Genomic DNA, 21,453 nt, shown 5'->3' on the forward strand with positions numbered 1-21,453 from the left:
ATTTCTATGGATCCCACAGATCACCTCCTCATAGCCTCCTTCCCCTCAATTGATGCTTTATCCTAGCCCCCAACTCCAGCAGACCACTCCTGACAGTGAAGAAGGTAGGCTGTCTGTAGATCTTCCTCTCTCCTTCTGTTCCTGTTGATTCAATGCCTCATCTCCAGCACTCTAGCAGACCCTCTGGGGTGACTTCTGTTCACTGTCTCCCCCTCACTCCAAGGAGACAAAATAAGCATCCTGGATGAACACTCTGCTCTCCTCCCTCCTGTGAACCCCTAGCCTATTTTCATTTTAAGTGAAAGCTCCTAATACTCAGAAACATTCTACTGGGAACCCCAATGCCTATAACCATTAGGTCTAAATAAAATTTCCTACTAGGCAAAACACAAGCATCACGTTCTCTGAAAATATAGACAGGAAACAAAAACCAAGGAACAAAACACCTACCCAACAAAGACAAATTCAGAAATCAGCACCTAAACCCATAATTATTCCAATACCAGATGGGTAGACACCAGCATAAAAACAAAATCAATAGTAGCTAGGGCAATATATCTTCACCAGAGTTCTGCTATTCTACCACAGTAGGCCCTGACTATTCCAACATAAATGAAGCACAAGAAAAAGAATGTAAAAAACTTTCTATATAGAGATGATAGAGGTCCTTAAAGAGAAATTGATTAAATCCCTTAAAGAAATGCTGGAAACCACAAACAACTGGAGGATATTAACAAATCCCTTAAAGACATCCAAGAAAACACAAACAGTGGAAGGAAATAAAGTGTTGAAGACCTGAAAATAGAAATAGAAGCAATAAAGAAAACACAAACTGAGGGAATTCTAGAAATGGAAAATCTGAGTAATTGAACAGAAATTTCAGATGAAAGCATCACCAACAGAATACAAGAGATGGAAGAGAGAACCTCAGGCATTGAAGACGTGATAAAAGAAATAGAAAATGTTAAATCCAAATAACTCCTGACACAAAACATCCAGAAAATCTGGGACACTATGAAAAGACCAAACCTAAAATAATAGGAATAGAGAAAAGAGAACAAACCTAGCTCAAAGGCCCACAAAATATTTTCAACAAAATTATAGAAGAAAATTTTCCTAACCTAAAGAAGGTGATGCCCATAAAAGTACAAGAAGCATACAGAACTCCAAATAGAATGGACCAGAAAAGAAAGTCCTTTCAGCACATAATAATCAGAACACTGAAATACAGAACAAAGAAAGATTACTAAAAGCTGCAAAGGAAAGATACTAAGTAACATATGAAGGCAGAACTATTAGAGTTACACATGACTTCTCAATGGAGACTCTAAATCCAGACGACCTTGAACAGACATGCTGCAGACTCTAAGAGACCACAGATGCCACCCGAGACTACTAAAATGAGAAAATCTTCAATCATTATAGATGGAGCAAATAATATATTCCATGATAAAGCCAAATTTAAACACTTTCTGTATATGAATCCAGCACAGTAGAAAGTACTAGGAGGAGAACTCCAACCTAAGTTGGTTAAGTACATCCATGAAAATGCAGGGAATAAATAATCAAAATCAAAAGAAGGGAAACACACATACATACACACCACTACCACCACCACCACCAACAACAACAATAACAGGAAAATAATAGGAATAAACACTCATTGGTCATTGATATCTCTCAATATCAGTGGATTCAATTCTCCAATAAAAAGACAGAAAATAACAGAACAGATGTGAAAATGGGATCCATCCTTCTACTGAATCCAAGAAACATACCTCAACATCAGAAATGAACATTACCTCATAGTTCAGAGTTAGAACAAGATAAATTCCAAGCAAATGGACTTAAGAAGCAAGTTGATATTGCATTTTAAAATATTACAAAATAGACTTCAAGCCAAAACTAGTCAAAAGAGATGGGGAAAGACACTACATACACATCAAATGAAAAGTCTACCAAGATAACATTTCAGTTCTTAACAACTATGCCTAAACACTAGGACAACCATGTTTATAAAGGAAAAGCTACCACAGCTTAAATCATATGTTGACCATCACACATAGAGAGTGATAGACTTCAATACCCCACTCTCGATGGACAGGTCTTCCAGACAAAACCTAGACAGAGAAACACTGAAGCTAACAGACACTATGAACCAAAGGGATCTAAGAGATATTTATAGAACATTCTATAAAATACAAAAGAATATGCCTTCTTCTCAGCACATCATGGAACTTTCTCCAAAAATGATCACATGCTCAGTCACAAAGCAAGTCTCAACAGATATAAGAAAAGTGAAGTAACTCCTTATATCCTACCAGACCACCAGGGATTAAATCTGGATTTCAACCAACAGAAATAAGAGAAAGCCTACAAACTAATGGAACCTAAATAACTCTCTGGTGAATGAAAACTGGATCAAGTCAGAAATAAGAAAGAAATGAAAGACCTTCTAGAATTCAATGAGAATTAATACAAAACATACCCAAACTTATGGGACAGAAGGAAAGCAGTACTAGAAGGAAAATTCATATCCTTAAGTACCCACATAAAAATGGAGAGTTCTCATATTAGCAACTTAACAGTACACCTGAAATCTCTAAAACAAAAATAACTAAGCACACTCAAGAAAGAATAGACAGCAAGATATAATCAAACTGAGGGCTGAATCTGATAAAATAGAAACAAAGAGAATAATACAAAGAATCAATGAAACAAAGAGTTGGTTCTTGGAGAAAAATCAACAAGATAGACAAATCCATAACCAAAATAACTAAATGTCAGAGAGAATATCTAAATTAACAAAATCAGAAACAAAAGGGCAGACATAACAACAGACACCAATCCAGAGAATCACAAGGACATATTTTAAAATCTGTATTCCACAAAGTTGGAAAATCTAAAAGAAATGGATAATTTTCTTAATAGTTACTACTTACAAAGCAAGACCAAGATCAGATAAATAATTTAAATAGACATATAATGGTGAAATAGAAGCCATCATTAGAAGTCTTTTAACCAAAAAATTTTCAGGGCCAAATGGTTTCAGTACAAAATTCTACCAGACTTTCAAAGAAGATTTAATGCCAATATAGCTCAAATGCACGTAAAATATATAGAGAAGGAACATTCTCCAATTCATTTTGTCAAACCACAGTTACCACACCATATAGAGATCCATCAAAAAAAAAAAAGAAAGAAAATTACAGACCAATATCCCTCATAAACATTGACGCAAAAAAACTCAATAAAACTCTTGCAAACCAAATCCAAGAACACATCCAAAATATCATCTACCATGATCAAATAGATTTTATCACAAATATTCAAGGATGACTCAACATATGAAAATCAGTAAACATAATCTATCATATAAACAGATTTTAAAAAACACGTGATCATCTCATTTCACACAGAAAAAGCCTTTGACAAACTCCAAAGCCCCTTCATGATAGAAGTTCTGGAGAAATAAAGGATACAAGAGACATACCTAAATACAATAAAAGCAATTTCCAAAAAGCCTACAGACAACATCAAATTAAAGGGAGAGAAACTCAAAGCAATTCCACTAAGACCAGGAACAAGATAGAGTTGTCTACTCTTTTTATTTCTATTCAATATAGTACTTGAAGTCTTAGCTAGAGCAATAAGACAACTGAATGAGATCTTGGTGAGAAAATTGTAAAGGAAGAAGTTAAAGTATCTTTATTTGCAGATGATAAGATAGTAAACGTAAGTGTCCCTGAAAGTTCTATCAGGGAACTCCTACAACTAATAAACACCTTCAGCAAAGTAATTGGATAAAAGATTAACTCAGAAAAATAAGTATCCCTCATATATATAAATAACAAACAGACTGAGCATAAAATCTGGAAAATAACACCATTCACAGTAGCCTCAAATAATAAATATCTGGGGTAACTCTAACAAAGCAAGTGAAAGACTTATATGATAAAATTTCAAGTATTTGAAGAAAGTGAAGAAGATATCAGATGGTGCAAAGATTCCCCATGCTCATGGAGCAGAACTCCAATTGCCCAGGCACTAAGATCCATAATTAATAAATTGAACCTCATGAAACTGAAAAGCTTCTGTAAGGCAAAGGATAATGTCATTTGGACAAAGCAACAATCTACAAAACAAGAAGTGTTTTTTTTACCAACTCCATATTTCATAGAGGACTAATATCCAAAAATATATAAAAAACTCAATATAATGGATGTCAAGAAAACAAATAACCCAAATAAAAAATTGGTTACTGATTTAAACAAAAAATTTTCAAAAGAGAAATCCCAAATAGGCAAGAAACACTTAAGGAATTGTTCAACATCTTTAGCTGTATTTGAAAATCAAAACTACTTTGAGATTCCATTCTGACACCTGTCAGAATGGCTAAGGTCAATAATACAAGTGGCTGCTCATGCTGGAGAGACTGTGGAATAAGGGGTACATTCATTCATTGCTGGTGGGACTGCTAAATTGTACAACCACTCTGGAAATCAGTATGTTGGTTCCTCAGAAATTTGAGAATCGATCTATCTCAAGACCCAGCTCTGCCACTCAGGTAATCAAGGAACTTACTCAGACATGTTCACTATTGCTCTAGTCATAATGACCAGAAACCAGAAGCAACCCAAATATCCGCCAGTGGAAGAATGGATAAAGAAAATGTGGTACATTAACACAATGGAGTTTTACTCAGTTGTTTAAAAAAACAGCACATTGTGAAATTTTCAGGCAAATGGATGGAACTAGAAATAAATCCATACTCAGAATGATAAATATGGTATGTATTCATTTATATGAGGATATTAACCATTAAATAAATGATAACCAAGCTGTAATCCATAGACTCAGAGAGGTTAGGTATAGAGGAAGATACTAGCAAGAACAAACGGATTTTTGGGGGAGGGGGAAATAGAATAAATTTTATGGGTAGACTGGGGCCAGGAGGATCAGGTAGGGGGAGTGGAGGGAGGGTTGGAGGAGGGAATGTGGAGAGGGACAACTGGCATAAATGAGCATTTGAGGGATTTTACAGAAACCCAGTGCGGTGAAAACTCCCTAAAATATATGAAGGGTATCCTAATGAAGTCTCCTAACAATGAGGATTATGGAGTCCTAACTGGCCATCTTTTGTCACCAAACAAGACTTCTAGTATTGGGATTGGCTTGCATTCAGTTGAGTTGTTGGCCAAAGGGGTGCCATAGAAATACCCAAACAACTCAGGCTGCTGCTAACACAATGGGTTGCTCTCTACAAACTAACAGTGAAGGCCCCATTGCCAAGAACAATACCCACATAACCCATTGAATGTGGAGAGATTGAGCTGGTGACTATATGGAACCTTCATTCCTACATTCTACTGTCTTTGGTGTGGGGAATATTCTGCGGGCTGCCACAGGAAAAAAGGAAACACTAACCCAGCCACAATCCCTTTGACCTACATATAATCGGTCCTTCTGAAAGATGTGCTATCACAGTGGTGGCACAGAACCTGTGCGGTTAGCCAACCAATGTCTGGTTTGATTTAAGGCCCACTCCATGAATCAGAACCCATACCCTACACTGTGTAGGTGGCCAAGACTAGGGACTAGACATCTCAGAGACCTAGAGTAAAACCAAACACTACTGGTCTTTAAAAAAAGTATCAATGAATGACTCCTATTGATATTCTGCTATACTCATACATTAGAGCCTTTCTCAGTCATCATCAGAAAAGTGTCCTGTTCCATCAGATAGGAACAAATATGGAGACACATGGCCAAGCATTATTTAGAGAGAGGATTCTTGGAACATATAGCTTAAAATGGAATGTCTCTATCAAATCCCTCCTCTCAGAGCTCAGGGAGCCACACAGAAGGGGAGGTAGAAAAATGTAAGAGCCAGATGGGTTGGAGGACACCAGGAGAACAAAGGCCCTTTGAATCAATTAAGCAAGGCACATATGAACTCATTGAGACTGAATTAGCAAGCACAAGACCTACATGGGTCTGCACCAGGTCCTCTGTATATATATTATAGCTTTCGACTTAATATTTTTATGGGACTGCTGAGTGTGTGAACAAGTGGGTCTCTGATTCTTGTGCCTCTTTTCCTTCTGTTGAGTTGCCTTGTCCAACCTCAATGTGATTGTTTTTGCTTTGTTTTATTATATTTAGTCATGTTTGGTTATTATCTATTGAGAGACAGAAAGGGAGTGGGTCTGGATGGAAGGGAGGTGGGAAAAAGCTGGAAGGAGTAGAGGTATGGGAAACTATAATCAGGATATATTTAATAAAAGGAAAAAATATAACCAAGATGTTAACATGGGTACAATTTCCTCATTTTTGTTAAATCTCTATTTCAATACCTAGTAAACACGCACCATTTGGACTAAGTATCACTCTCCACCACGTGTGTATCACAGTCTATTCCTACATGCTGTTGTGGATTCTCTGCAAACCATGAGACAAGGGATGGAGAAGAAATGGCAGACACCTGTACTTCCTGTTAGGATGGCATTAGAGGGATGTTAGAGATTATAGGGCTGGGGTTCTCCAGGATACCTGGTGTGAGATAAGCCTGGATAACTGCAACTCACATCTCAACAGTGCCATGCCTCACTGGAAAGTGCACTTTATCATCAGATGGAAGATGCCAAGAAAAACTTGGCCACTTTTAAGAGAAAACACCAGCAGTAGCAGTCAGCAGAAACTGCTCTATATTTCTTGAAGTTTCTATTTAAACTCTTTATTGCCCTTTATAATGAAATGTCAAGAATACAAAGATTGATTTGGTTTTGTCTGGGGAAACATTTGTTTTAAAGATGCTAACAAATTCAGGTAGTGGCAGGGTATAGTTTCTATAAGATGAAATTTCAAACAGTCAGTTACTGTTCTTCCATCCCTTTGAAGGGGCCCAAACAAAACAGTCCCACATTCATTACAAAAGACCTCTGTAGAGGGCCTTATTATGCATCATTTAGAAAGAGTAGAAGAACACAAATCCAAGAATCCTTTGGAACTTCAGACTGTATAAACAGCCTTTCAGTGAATGACAGCTTAAGCTGTGCTGTACAGAAAGCATGGCAGAGACAATAAATTATTTGAACTGAGTTGGTTTTTCCATATTGTTCTAACCCTTGAGCATCATTGGGACAATTTCCCTTCATTGTATTTCTACACAAAAGTCCAAGGGTAATATTTAGAGTGATTTCCCACGAGCTCTGGTGATGATCTGCATTATTAAAAATGATTATTTCCAACGAGAGGCCCTAGCTTCCAGCAGAGAGGCAGGTGGGAAAATACATGACTCTGGCTCCAGGAACATTGCTGTAGATCCCTGGACAACATGCCAACGGCTTTTTCACCTGACCAGAGGGTTTGGAAATGGTTTTCCTTTGTGTCTGCAGCCCAGTTTAACAGAATAGTTTCTGCAGTTAGTAAAAAACAGGCTGACATAGAGGTGGCCTTTCACCAAGTAAGGATTTCTTGGCAAACTTTCAATAACATAGAATTCTTGATTTTTCTACCCAAAACTATATAGTTGGTATACTCGCAGGAAGACTTATAGCTTGTATGTGGAGTAACTAAATGCTACCCTGACTTATATAGACATCAGAAAAATTGAACACAGTTTAATAAACACTACCTAACGCCAATTGCTGCCTACATCCTTGCTGTGCCTATGATATGCTTTTTGTTCTTGTGTATGGGTGTGGTATGGTATGGAACGCTATATATATGTGTAGGTTCATGTGGGGGCAGATGACTGAACATTTACATGTGTGCGTGCCTGCTCATAGGAGCCAAAGGTTGACAATGGGTGTCTTCTTTGATTACTCTTCCTTCTATTAACTGGCTTAGACTTAGGGTTCTCTTGTTGAACCTTGAGTTTGTCAATGTGGCTAGTCTAGCTAGCCAACTTTCTCTGGAGACATCCTGTCTTAGCCCCCGAGTGCTGGAATCATAGGTGGCCTCCATGCCCACTGGACATTTACCTGGGTTTGGAGATCTGAACTCTGAGCTTCTTGTTTGCAAGGCAAACACTTTATCCATTGAGCCATCTTCCTAGTCCACTCTCCTTATTTAAGGGCTTTTCCCTAGATTATTTCTAACCTGAACTCAGAGCTGTCTAAAAATGGGCAGAGGAAGTTTCCACCTGGAATCCACTAAGAACTTCATCTTTAGGATAACAAAGCCCAGTGCGTCAATTTTCCTTCCATTGACTATGCTTCTGCCAATGTCATTCTTGACCTGAAATAGTACTCCCTTCACAAGAACTCCACACATGTGCAGCATACAGTCTTTAAACCTTCATGAAATTTTGGGACAGAGTAGGTAGGTCACAGCTTACTGCTCTCTGGCATTTCACTTTAAAAAGATGTCTCTCTGCCAAGCCACAAGATCCAGCAGTTTGAGCCATTCTTTCCACACAGTGCTGAGAATCCTTTCTTAGTATTATTTTTAAAATTCTCTCCTACCCTCCCCCTCTCGCTGCCTCTCCCCCTTCCCTGTGTATGAGTGTGTGCAATGCACACGTGTGTACTTGTGTGTATGGGTAGGTACATGTGAGTACAGGTTACCAGAGTTCAGAACAGGGTGTTGGATCTCCCTGATCTGGAGTTAAAGGCATTTGTGAGAAGCAGATGGTCCTGGGATGGAGACTCAGGGCCCTAAAAAAGCAGTACCTGCTTTTAACCCTCAACCTATTGCTCTGTCCACAGCACCCACCCTTCACCATTGCTCTGTCCGTAGCACCCACCCTTCACCATTGCTCTGTCTGTAGCACCCACCCTTCACCATTGCTCTGTCTGTAGCACCCACCCTTCACCATTGCTCTGTCCACAGAACCCACCCTTCACCATTGCTCTGTCTGTAGCACCCACCCTTCACCATTGCTCTGTCCACAGCACCCACCCTTCACCATTGCTCTGTCTGTAGCACCCACCCTTCACCATTGCTCTGTCCACAGAACCCACCCTTCACCATTGCTCTGTCTGTAGCACCCACCCTTCACCATTGCTCTGTCCACAGCACCCACCCTTCACCATTGCTCTGTCTGTAGCACCCACCCTTCACCATTGCTCTGTCCATAGCACCCACCCTTCACCATTGCTCTGTCTGTAGCACCCACCCTTCACCATTGCTCTGTCTGTAGCACCCACCCTTCACCATTGCTCTGTCTGTAGCACCCACCCTTCACCATTGCTCTGTCTGTAGCACCCACCCTTCACCATTGCTCTGTCCACAGAACCCACCCTTCACCATTGCTCTGTCTGTAGCACCCACCCTTCACCATTGCTCTGTCTGTAGCACCCACCCTTCACCATTGCTCTGTCCACAGAACCCACCCTTCACCATTGCTCTGTCTGTAGCACCCACCCTTCACCATTGCTCTGTCTGTAGCACCCATCCTTTTTCTACTAGTTTTCTGAAGGGCTTTTTCATTACAAATCTGGATACAAATCCTAGTTTAGTAGCTATAGATTTTTCAAAGTATTATCTCAGCCAAACTCAGCTTGTTCCACAAATAAACAATAATGAATAATGGCCTCCAGAGGAAGAGGGAAGGACATCGCCTCATTTCAGGACTGTGCGATGCAGCAGAGAATGCTATTTTAAAGAGAGAAGATGAAATACTCTGGAGTGGGTGAAGCCAAGGTCAAACTAGCAACTAGCTCATAAATGACAGGCTAGCCTGCTTCTTTTGCTCCATTTTCTGCTAATGGTATTGGAGGGTTGAAGTTGTCTAGTGAGCTGGGTCTGGCACAGGCCTGTAATCTCAATGCCCAGGACATTGAGGTAGGATCGAAAACACAAGGCCACCAAGGGCTGTAGTCAGACTGTTTCAAAAAGCCCAACTACTAAGCAAAATAAAGAGAAATCAGGGACAATGGATATTTAGGCACATTATCCAAGAGGTATATCTGTGGTTTCCTATTCTGAGCTTTGTGGTTCCCACATACATTTGAAGTGCATGCATCATTCTCATAATTATAATTTCTTCACTCTAAAGTGATATGTACATTTAAATAAGAATTTATCTAGGGCGCCAGCGTCCGTACCGAAAGATGGCAGAGGTTGGGCCCAAGTCAGTGTTGTTCATGTGTCTCGGTAACATTTGCTGGTCACCCATTGCAGAAGCAGTTTTCAGAAAATTGGTAACTGATGAAAATGTTCCAGATAAATGGAGGATAGACAGTGCGGCTACATCCACCTATGAAGTGGGGAAGGCCCCTGACTATCGTGGGCAGAGCTGCATGAGAAAACATGGCATCCCCATGAATCATGTTGCACGGCAGATTACAAGAGAAGACTTTGCCACATTTGATTATATACTGTGTATGGATGAAAGCAATCTGAGAGATTTGAATAGAAGAAGTAATCAAGTTAAAAACTGCAAAGCTAAGATTGAGTTACTTGGGTGCTGTGATCCACAGAAACAACTCATTATTGAAGATCCCTATTATGGCAATGATTCTGACTTCGAAGTGGTGTACCAACAATGCCTCAGGTGCTGCAAGGTCTTCTTGGAGAAGACTCACTAGATGGTCCTGCCCAACACCATTGAGCAACTCACTCTCCAGAGCCATGCCCAAGGGTGGTGGCAGTCCTTAGCTCCATGCCCCACCTGTCTTTTCAGCTGATTTACTACTGTATATCTTTAAAATAACTGTAGGTGGAAATTAGGTATATGTTCAGAAGGATAAAAATATTTGAGTAAGACAATTTGAGGTGTAGCTAAGCATTCTTAGACTAATTGAACCTCTCACCTTGTCCTAATTACAAAATAGTGGAACAAGCAAATATGGAACAAAATAGAACCCAATAAAGTAAGAATGACCTACAAGGTCCAGATCAACCTCTGAGCCCAGCCAGCCTGAGTAGTCTGGTCTAACAGAGTGTGTGCATGGGCAGCTCCCAGAGGTACCATTTGCCTGCCTTATACCTCTGTCCTAGACTCTTGTGACAATAACTCCATCCATATCAGTCTTCCATTTAACACGGGAAGAGTTTAAATCAGACACTGAGGGCATTCAAATATTTGAAAAAGGAGAAGCTGGATGTGATAATGCAGGCCTGCAATTCCAGCAGGCCCTCTTGGGCTATACAGTAGAGATGGGAGCAACAGATTGATAAAATGAGCATTTTTACTCTTCCTTGGTTTTTGTCTGGTGTTTTTGAGCTTTGTTCCTATTTTGACTCTCTAGTGGTATGTTTGTAGTGTTCTTTCATCAGTATTTTAAAAAGTTATCAGGCAAGCATAAGTAATTTTAGTGCATTTTCTGAAAAGTGACCTCAAATTCATATGACTATATGTCAGAAGAGAATGTGAGTTAAACTGGGAAGTTAACAAATAGAACTGAAATAGAAAAAAAAAAAGAATTTATCTAATTTGAGACCCCATAGAAAACCCCTCTTATATTCAGAAAGTAAATATGGGTATTTGGGGGGAGTTATAAATGAATAATATTTATTCCAGTTTGGGCAGGGGAACCCTTAACAGATGGTAAGAGAGAAACACTACCACACGCTATCCCCTGGTGAGTGCTTCAGGGGCCAGTATCCTAATGTTTTCCCCTTCCAAACTTGCCCCCTTTCTCCATTGCACTAAATCTCCTTGAAACTGCTGATAAAGTTGGTAGTTTGTCTTTCCTAACATTTTTCATCTCCTTCAGGGAAGTGTAAAGTTGCTCATTTGAAAAACGAAGATAGTTTTAAGTTTTGAGTCTTCTGGGCTTGAGAGGGGACAGCAGATGAGGTCTGTGAGAGTCATTTGTGTTGTGTTTTTCCACCCACATGAGGGTGATGAGAACATTAAGAAAGGTTATAAAGCCTTTTGGATTTGGACTAAGAGGGAGCAGGAGGTTTCTTTCTTTCTGGCTTGATCAATTATTGAAGGAACCAATGAGGAAACGAGAAGATACTGGACAGCTGTTAAAAGATGCTTACAAAAATATTCTCCATAGCTACTGACCAGTAGGAAATGTCTACTGGCTCCAAGAATTTATTCTGCCAACGTGTAGAGCATGTGCTTAGATTCAGGCAGGCATCTCCAACCCAAGGCTCCTGGTCACATGTGGCAGAGGAGAACTATGAATATGGCTCAATATAAAACTGTAGGTTTTCTTAAAACATTATGAGATGTTCTCTTTGAACCAGGGTTTCTAGCCAGGCTGGCCTTGAACTCCTCATATAGTTTAGGATGAACTTGAACTTTTGATCTTCTAGCTTCTACACCCTCTTTGCTAAGATTTCAGCCTTTTACCATGTTAACTTATGCAGTGGTGAGGACTGAACCCAGGGTGTTTTGCATGCTAAACAAACATTCTACTAATAGCTATGCCCTAACTCAAGATTTATACATTGATTTATGTTTATCTAGTTTTGTAACTGGTTATGGACCATGAATTTCCTAGATGACAACATCATCATATTATAACGTCAGGAAGTTGGACACAATTGGTAGAAACAACTCTATGCAGTCACTGTTATTTCAGAGGAGAAAGGCCATCCAGCATCAAGTATCTAAATTGAATAGTCAGAAAAACAGCAAGAAACAAGCATTGAGCTAAATACCAGATTCAAATATTTGAGCCTAAAAACTGTTTCAAAAATTTAAGTTAAAAACCTCATAGGTTTTTCTCTCTCTCTCTCTCTCTCTCTCTCTCTCTCTCTCTCTCTCTCTCTCTCTCTCTCTCTCTCTCTCTCTCTCGGTTTTCACAGAGACAAGGTTTTTCTCTGTCCTGGTTGCCCTGGAACTCACTCTGTAGACCAGGCTGGCCTCAAACTCACAGAGATCCATCCTCCTGCCTCTGCCTCTCAAGCGCTGGGAATGAAGGCATGCACAACCATCACCCAGCTTCCTTGTTCTGTTTTATAAAGAAACTAGAGCCCATACAGATGAACTGCTTTGTTCATACATCTAATAATAGACACTATTGAGACCTTTAACCCAATTTGCCTGAAAGAGAGAAGGAAGGGCTTTTGCCAAGATCTCAGTGCTGAATACAAACATGAACCTCTTCCTACTTTAGGTCACACCCACAGACAATACGCTTGCCAGTCATTGTGTGTTTGTGCTGTGACCGTGTTTAGCAGGATCTTTGAAACTCAAATGTTGCTTTTAGGCATATGTCACAAAAGGAGAATAAGTAAAACAAATTGTAAATAACATTATTTCGACATGGAATTTATGTGCTTCATATGTGCAAAGAGATGAAAGGAAAGCAGAAGAATAAAATTATTGTTTGTTGTTCTGGTGTGTAAAGGGTGGACATTGGGTACATTGAAGAACTCAAGGAATCACCATATGGAATGTTTTCTTATATTTTTAATGTTGCTTTTAATGCCTGAATTTCTAGCCAATCCAGATCCTGTGTTGTAACCTAATTAATGTGCAAGTCACTTAGGCAGTGGGGCAGAGGGGATGAGGCATTTACGTAAAGGACTTGCCTGGTGTCTGCCATGCAGTTCCCAGGGTTGGCTCCTTTTCTTTCTTTCTTTCTTTCTTTCTTTCTTTCTTTCTTTCTTTCTTTCTTTCTTTCTTTCTTTCTTTCTTTCTTTCTTTCTTTCTTTCTTTCTTTCTTCCTTCCTTTCTTTCTTTCTTTCTTTCTTTCTTTCTTTCTTTTTTTTCTGAAAAGGGTGGAAAGGAAAGGGAGGTCTATGTCACAGAAAGTATAGGATTTGGCTACAAGTATCAGTTCACTGTGAGCAACAGCTGGTCTCTTCATAGGGCTTAGAATACAAATTGCATATAATATATATAGGAAGAGGAAAAGGGTAAAACTTTCAAAGCTCACCAGTTGCAGCCTATGGTGTTTGACTCACATTCATTAGGACGTTTACATGTATAATGCAATCTCTTTGAAACAGATTAATTTTTTTTCAGTGAGGATCTTGTAAATTAAAACTTTCCCAGGGGGTTAACCTCATACAGCTTGTTTCAGTGGTGGAAATGCTTCTGAGCAAATATATCACAGCAGGAAGGAAAAATGGTTCTGTGTGAGCCAGAGTACCAGTTACACAATCAGCAGAGTATCAGAATACCAGAGGGCAGTGCTAGCAAATAATAATCCCCTTGTCTTCAGAACCATGTTTATAACAGGGAGATATTCAGCCTGCATGAAAGACCTGTGCAAATTAACAGTCCATTGTTCAGCCCATCTGGTGTGAGGTGTCACCATCTGGCTCTACAGTATGCCTTTATTTTACCTTAGAGATTAAAAAGGCTTAAAAATACTGGCACTAAAGTTTGTTCTGTGTTACATGAAATCATATCAGTTCATCTGCACCTTTTGGAGGGAAGTGGTTAGTATATGGGGATTACAGTTTATACCCTTACCTTTTCCTACCACCTCACCTAACAAGATTCCTATGAATGAAGTCATACTTAGACATCAAGTAAAGTCATTCAGAAATGAATTGAATTCTGCTCCTCAAATATATGTATGTAGAGACACGGGTTGTTGAAAGGACTGTGCAGAAAGAGATCAGCTGCAGGGGGTTCTTTTTAGTTCACCTTGACATGAAAATGAAGTTTCTCAGTTAAGATTACTTGACGCTCATCTGGAATACTGGCCAGCATGCTGCATACCACCAAGCTTACACTCCAAGATGATGGATGTCTCAATATATGCATTTTTAGACGCCAGCAGTACAGTATCATAAGCTTGCTATTCTTTGCAAGACTTTTCAAATCCACAGGGACACAAACTATTCCAACATGATGAAAAATTTTAGCTCCTTGACTAAAATCTTGCTGCTAAAAGGAAGTGAAGAGAGGTGGATCCAAGAGAATGAATGAATACTTCTGACTGGTAAATGCTAGATTCCACTGGAGTCAAGCATGTGTGTGTGTGTGTGTGTGTGTGTGTGTGTGTGTGTGTGTGTGTGTGGCATGCATGTGTATAGAGGCCAGAGGTTGACATCAGGGATTGATATCTTATGGGGGGGCAGTCTCTCACTGAACCTGGGGTTTATTGATCTAGGCAGTCTAGCTGGTAAGCAGTCCTTGGGAGCCTTCTGACCCTGCCTGCCTGGTGCTGGGTTGCAGGCAGGTGCTACTGTGTCCACTCTTCTGTGTGGACTCTGGAAGATTGACCTCAAGTCCTCACAATTGTGTGGCAAGTACTTTATCAACTGAGATGCTTTCCAGACCAACATTTAAATTTTAATTTTTAAAACTCATCCACAACTAATTTTAATAAAAAATATAGTTGGAATTATAAAGCATAATAAGTACATGTTTTACTGCAAAGTGATAATATGGAACAGTGGGCATAGGTTACATGTGTCTCTAACGTTTTCTGTGAAACATTACATAAAATGCAGCTCTCTGAAGGCCATAGCTGGCTTCTGACAGATGGTGGGCTGCTACAGATTCTCCTTTTTTCTCTCTCCAATTTCTCTCTCCTTTTCTTTTGCTTTTTCCCCTCATATTTTTATAACTCTTAAAACATCGAAAATCATTCTCTGCTCTAAGTCCTATAAATACAGGCTGTGGGAGGTTCAGCTATGAACCTTATGGTTCATTCCCCAGTGAGAGTTCTGCAGTGCCAGCTCCCACGAGGTCAGTCACTTTCAGTGCTCCATTTCTTCCTTGTACAAGTCACTGGATAAAAATGTGCATTCCACTTCATTTTTCTTTAACTCTAAGTGTAAGGTTTAAGTAAGTCATTCAAAAGCAAAGCACTGGGAATGCAGAATATTTGAATACCTTATGATTTTTTTCTGCATTCATTTCTCAGATCATTGTGTTTATTGTAAGTATTCCCTGTGCTCAGACTTTCTAGAACATTCATTTTCCTAAAAACATCTCTGTTCTTTTTTGAACTCAGATTTTGTATGATTGACTAATAATCAATCAAATTACAATAACAACCCAAGTAGAAAGAAACAGGTAGGAAACAAGCATACTGTCTCTTGCAGTGTACCAGTTAAGCCAAGGAAGCACAGTGGACGGGTGTGAGCCTTCCAGCTGTGAGCCTTCTGCATGCTCTAGGCATTTTAAGTGTGTTCTAGAAAGGGCAGGGAAAGAGTTGCTGGCCCTGTGAATGAATTTAAGCAAAGGTTTCTTCAAAAAGCATATATAGGATTGTTTGGGCACTATGCTAAGAACTTTATGTTTGTTAAATGGCCAGGAAGATAGTTTCCCACTATAGGAAAAAAACAGCTGAGATATATGGCACATTCAAGCCATCAACCAACCTTATGTGTACCTTCCTTTTAAAGTTGCACCATAACTCTGGGCTATAAGAGCAAGTATTAATGTCCTATTACTGATGTTTATTAGATATATGATGTTATCCAAGTTATAATTTTCTCATCATTTTATAGAGTGTGATTGTCTACCTAATACAGCTCCTATTATTTTTTCAATGATTTATTAAATATTCACTGTGTCATTAAGCACTGGGGATAGAGTAATGTTAAAATCGGTAATGTTCAAACTGTGGACACTGGCCCAGTAGTATCAACAACACCTGGAACTTGTCAGAAATAGACATCCTTGGGAATAATCCCAGACTGGTCCAAAGAAAAGCAGTTGCTAACTTGTTCTGCCATGTTCTCCAGATGGTTTTGATGCAAACTGAAGTCTGAGATCCAGTGGGTTAGCATGGAAGACCTTGTCCTGATGGAAGTGATAATTAATAGACTGGTGTGAGCATTTTGCCATTAATACATACATAAGCACTTAGAACTCTTCCAGATATAAACAGCATCACTAAATGTTTACTGTTACTAATACTACTGCAAATAACATGCTTATTGGATATAAATGGCTTGCTTTTATTTTCTATACTTGTATTCTGGAAATAGAACAATACTACCAAAGAGGATGATGCAGAACAAGCAAAAGAGGGCACTGTTATACATTTCAGAGAAAATGAAAGGATCAGTTAAGAATTACAATTCAGAAGGGGACAGGGACCCCGAATGGTCTGTCCTTAAGAGCAGTATTGTGTAGAAATAAGGGCAGCTAATACTTACCATTGCTATGTGGAACGTAAACTCAGTTCTGCCAGAGTTTGCAGATTTTCAAGGGAAGCTGGAGATCTATGGTTTTAAACAGAATGCCCTGAGTTTTAAATATTTTATCCTGATTCAAATGATAGCTCTAATCAGACACTTATGTGGGCAATACCTTTTTACTTCACCCATTCCTTTTCATTTTACAAGCCTGCAAACAAAGAACTTGAGAAATTAAAAATTACTAATGGCGATAGTGTGCAACATGGAAGAGGGGCATGTGTCTAGGTCCTCTTTATGACAGACGCTTTGTCTAACCCTTTGCACCTTCGCAAGGACATTCACTTAAGTTGCTGCATGACTTAGTGTGCAGAAGAAGCAGTAATCAGAATGAATGACAGAAATTCTTCTCAAAATAAGATTTTATAAATGTACATTGTACAAAATCCCAATATTAGTGTTAAATGAAAAAGCTGTCACAATTTTGATTTGTAAGTTTAATTTGCATCCAGTTGAATAAAGATCACATCATTCTATGAAGAGTTGAAAGTCTAACAGACCGTACAAGGCCAGCTTCCTTTTAAGGCACCTCATTCTGCATCCAATATGGCATTTCTAGGCCCCAAATGAAGCTAAAGTTAGCCATACTATACACCATCGTTCAAACTTGTTTAGATTTGTTTCTTTTGATTCATGATTTTGCTGCCTTTTGCACATCCTCTTGACCATTCTTAGCAGCTGTAACAACACTTGTGGTTATTACCAGTAATTTGCAACTTATCAAACATGATTGAACCTTGTTCTTTTGTGTAAATGAAACAGAACTCTTTGGTTGGCTTTCTTTATACTTTGGACATAGTGTAAAGGAAATGGAGACTATATTTGCATGCCAGACAATGAAACATTACACACAGTGTATACATGCCTTTGACATTGTAATTGCTAGCTGTTGTTTAGATTCCATGTATGGTCACTGGCTTTGGCTGTGTTGAAATCAGCTGTATCAACATTTAATCAAAGTCTTATAGATTTTGGTTGTATATTTTTCTAACGTCAAAATAGAAATGCAGAGACTAAAAAATAGGTTGGGAGGAAAGGAGCTGTGTGTGTGACACATTGCAGAACTAATGAACGTTCCCGGAACAGTAAATGAATGCGCTCTAATTTTGTCAGTCATGAAATCAAACATCACATGGAGCTCATTTAAGATTAGTATTCATTCTCTAGTGTTTCAGCAGCTTCTAATTAATTTTGCTTCAGTTTACATCCAAAGTGGCCTTCCTTACAATGTAGTTTATGGAAGTACTTTCTGGTTTATAATGAAATATTAAAAACTAAGCAATAGTAAGATGTTTCCCATGAAAATGTAATATGTAAACCTTAGAAGTTAATACATAGAATATACCAGTACATATACATGTTGTTTAATGCCATGTAGTAGACAGTATTGAAAATCATGATGCACACTATTTTCTTCCTGAAGGGTGGGATAAATTTCTCTAAATTTCCACATGGGATTTATAAGTTTCATGAGCAAGATTTTTTCCTGGTGGTGATAGTTGAGGGAAGAGCAAGATAATGCTTTGTATTAAAAACCCAGACTATTGCTCTGTGATTTTATGTGAAAATTATGAAGGTAATGATTTTCTCTATGCATTACCACCCAGACTTCTATCTTTTCTAGGATATACAGAAATTCCTATAAAATGTAATATCAAGCAACTGTATTTTGATTACAAAACTATGAATGTATTGGTTGATTCACATACTACATATAATCCAGAATTAACTTTCACATATATAGATTAGTAGAGTTCTTACAATGAGATGCAATATAATTATGTAAGTGTAGTGCATATTTAATATGCTTATTTGTCTACTCAATAATAATCATGGTATGTAAAGCACCAGGATATTTCTTATAGAAGATGGCAAGGTTAGTGGACCTGAAATAAATATTCAGTGAATTTATAGCACAATAATACATAGAATTTATGTAACAGGAAGTCAAGTCATGCAGAAATATGTTATGATGATGGAATTCAGAAATGCAATGATAGAAGTTTAAAATTAGAGACAGAAAGCACCAGGAAGACCCCTTTTCCATTTTAAGCAATACCAATAGCAGTATACTCTATTTGCTAATGTCTACAAGGGAGATTTTAAAATATGAAACACAATTATACCAGCCAGAATCTACTGTCATCACCACATGACAGTGTCATCTACAAAGTAACTTCTACCTTAGCTGTTCTCTCCCTTCAAAATTGAATAAGAGCCCCATAACAGTAGCTTCTCTGGACAAGGTTAGATGAAGGAAGTTCAGAGCTGAATCAAATCCAACGGTAAAGAATTTAGGAAATGTCTGTCTACAATATAAAAGAACAGTAAGGCATAGAAAATTTATATCTTCTTTAATTGAAGGGTATATATTGTATTTTGTGTTAATGAATGAATCAGAGATTTCTGTCAGTTCCCACCTGTGTTGTATCACATGACTTCATGGCAGTCTTGCTTCTGCACACAGTGTGCCAACGCTACACTGCATGCCACATCACATCACACAGTGCCAGTGCTACAATGCATATCACATCACATCACACAGTGCCAACGCTACACTGCATATCACATCACATCACACAGTGTGCCAACGCTACACTGCATGCCACATCACATCACACAGTGCCAGTGCTACAATGCATATCACATCACATCACACAGTGCCAACGCTACACTGCATATTACATCACATCACACAGTGTGCCAACGCTACACTGCATATCACATCACATCACACAGTGCCAATGCTACACTGCATATCACATCACATCACACAGTGCCAACAAAACTGCCTGAATCAGGCTCAGATTCAAGATTACTGTGCATTATGAATTAGTGTTTTTAATGTATGTGCAGCTTCCTGTTCTTACAGAAATATGATGGATTAATCATAGAAAAGAAAGGCTTTTCATATTTTACTAACATTATTCTTCAGTATCTAAGTTACAAGTTAGTATATTTTTATTGCATTGTGTTAAAATATTTGATTTTAAAAATTGATGTTTGTGTTGCTGACTTTAGTTTCATGAAAGTGATCAAATGAATTTTGGCTTTGAATTAAGACAAGATTTCCAAGAATTTCTAAACTAGTGCTAAATATACTTCTCCTGTTTTGTATTACATATTTATGTGAAACAGTATTCTTAGCTTTGATTATTATTAAATAAAAGTACCAATCAACTCTGAAAAACATTGAACCTACCTTATATCTAAAACTATCAAGTATTCAGTCAAAATTTAATTCTTTATGTAAAAGTGTATTAGTACATTTGTCTCATTATAGTGTGCAAATTTGCTTTTATCTTTTTAATACACAGAAAAAGTATTTGTCTACCAGGGATTTCTTTACATAAATATCTTCATGACTTATTATTACAATATGTTCCATTTGTATACCCATGATATATACCCATATACCCAGGGTCATGCAAGAACATTTTGGGTAGAAAAGGGATATGAGAGAAATAAGTTTAAGAGGCCCTATGAGAGTTCGATGCTAAAGTCTCTTAGGATATGAGAAAAAAAGAAACTAAGGAGCATTGTCTGAAGTCTCACATATGGAGAAGGAATCTATTTCTTCCATTGGTGAAAAATTGGAGAAAATTTATAGAGAGCCAGAGAAGTTAACAACTATATGTTCATATGAAAGGGGGCTTTATACTTCCAACTAAGTTGTATATAAAATTAAGAAATCCATCGCATCTGCTTTAAAAAATCAAGTCCCTTTATTATTTATTTATTTATTCTACATAAAAGTTTTTGTTAGTAGGCAACAGGAATTTGATTAAGCAAGCCAAATCCCATGTCACCATCAGACTCCTCAGATTGCTTCTTGTCTTTCTTCTCTGCTGCGGTGGGGAGTGGGAGGAGGGTTGGGTGGCACAGAGGCTACAGAGCCAGGGGCAGCATGTCAGAATAGACGTGGTATGTACTCATTCATAAGTGAATACCAGATCTAAAGCAAAGGATAACCAGACTGCAACCCACAGCTCCAGAGAAGCTAGCTAACAAGGAGGACCCAAAGAGGGACACATGGATTGCCCTGGGAAGGGAAAATAATAGATATCTCCATGAGTAAAGTAGGGATGAGGGGGAGCAATGGAGGGTAGGGGATGGGGGATGAAGGAATAAGGGAATGGGATGGTCAAGCTGGAACAGGGATGGAGTGTAGATGTAGCCAACCGCCTTATTAAATAAGTAACACAGAACCCATGTAAAAGAGAAAGCCAAGAGGTCAGAGCTCAGAGCTAAAACCTTACCCTTCCTCCTGCGGTGGTCCTACCTCTCTGAAAGAGACCTACTTCCTGTGTGTTTGTCTTGATAAAGTCTATCTGTTCTGCCTTCTCATTGGTTGTAAACCCAAACACGTGACTGCCTCGTCACTGCCTGTAAGTACAGCCCTCCAGGTCTTAAAGGCATGTGTTTCCAATGCTG

At 38.6% G+C, this 21,453-nt stretch overlaps 1 protein-coding gene across 1 annotated transcript; it reads left to right on the top strand.

The window, feature by feature from the left end:
- The first annotated feature begins 10,044 nt into the window (after positions 1–10,044).
- LOC114699378 (low molecular weight phosphotyrosine protein phosphatase-like) lies at positions 10,045–10,602 on the top strand. The gene has a single exon (XM_037210985.1). The coding sequence runs from the start codon at positions 10,059–10,061 to the stop codon at positions 10,533–10,535; it is 477 nt and encodes a 158-aa protein (XP_037066880.1). The 5' UTR covers positions 10,045–10,058; the 3' UTR covers positions 10,536–10,602.
- The last annotated feature ends 10,851 nt before the right edge of the window (positions 10,603–21,453 follow it).

Source organism: Peromyscus leucopus, chromosome 14, assembly GCF_004664715.2.
Source record: "Peromyscus leucopus breed LL Stock chromosome 14, UCI_PerLeu_2.1, whole genome shotgun sequence".
In the NCBI taxonomy this organism is placed as follows: domain Eukaryota; kingdom Metazoa; phylum Chordata; class Mammalia; order Rodentia; family Cricetidae; genus Peromyscus; species Peromyscus leucopus.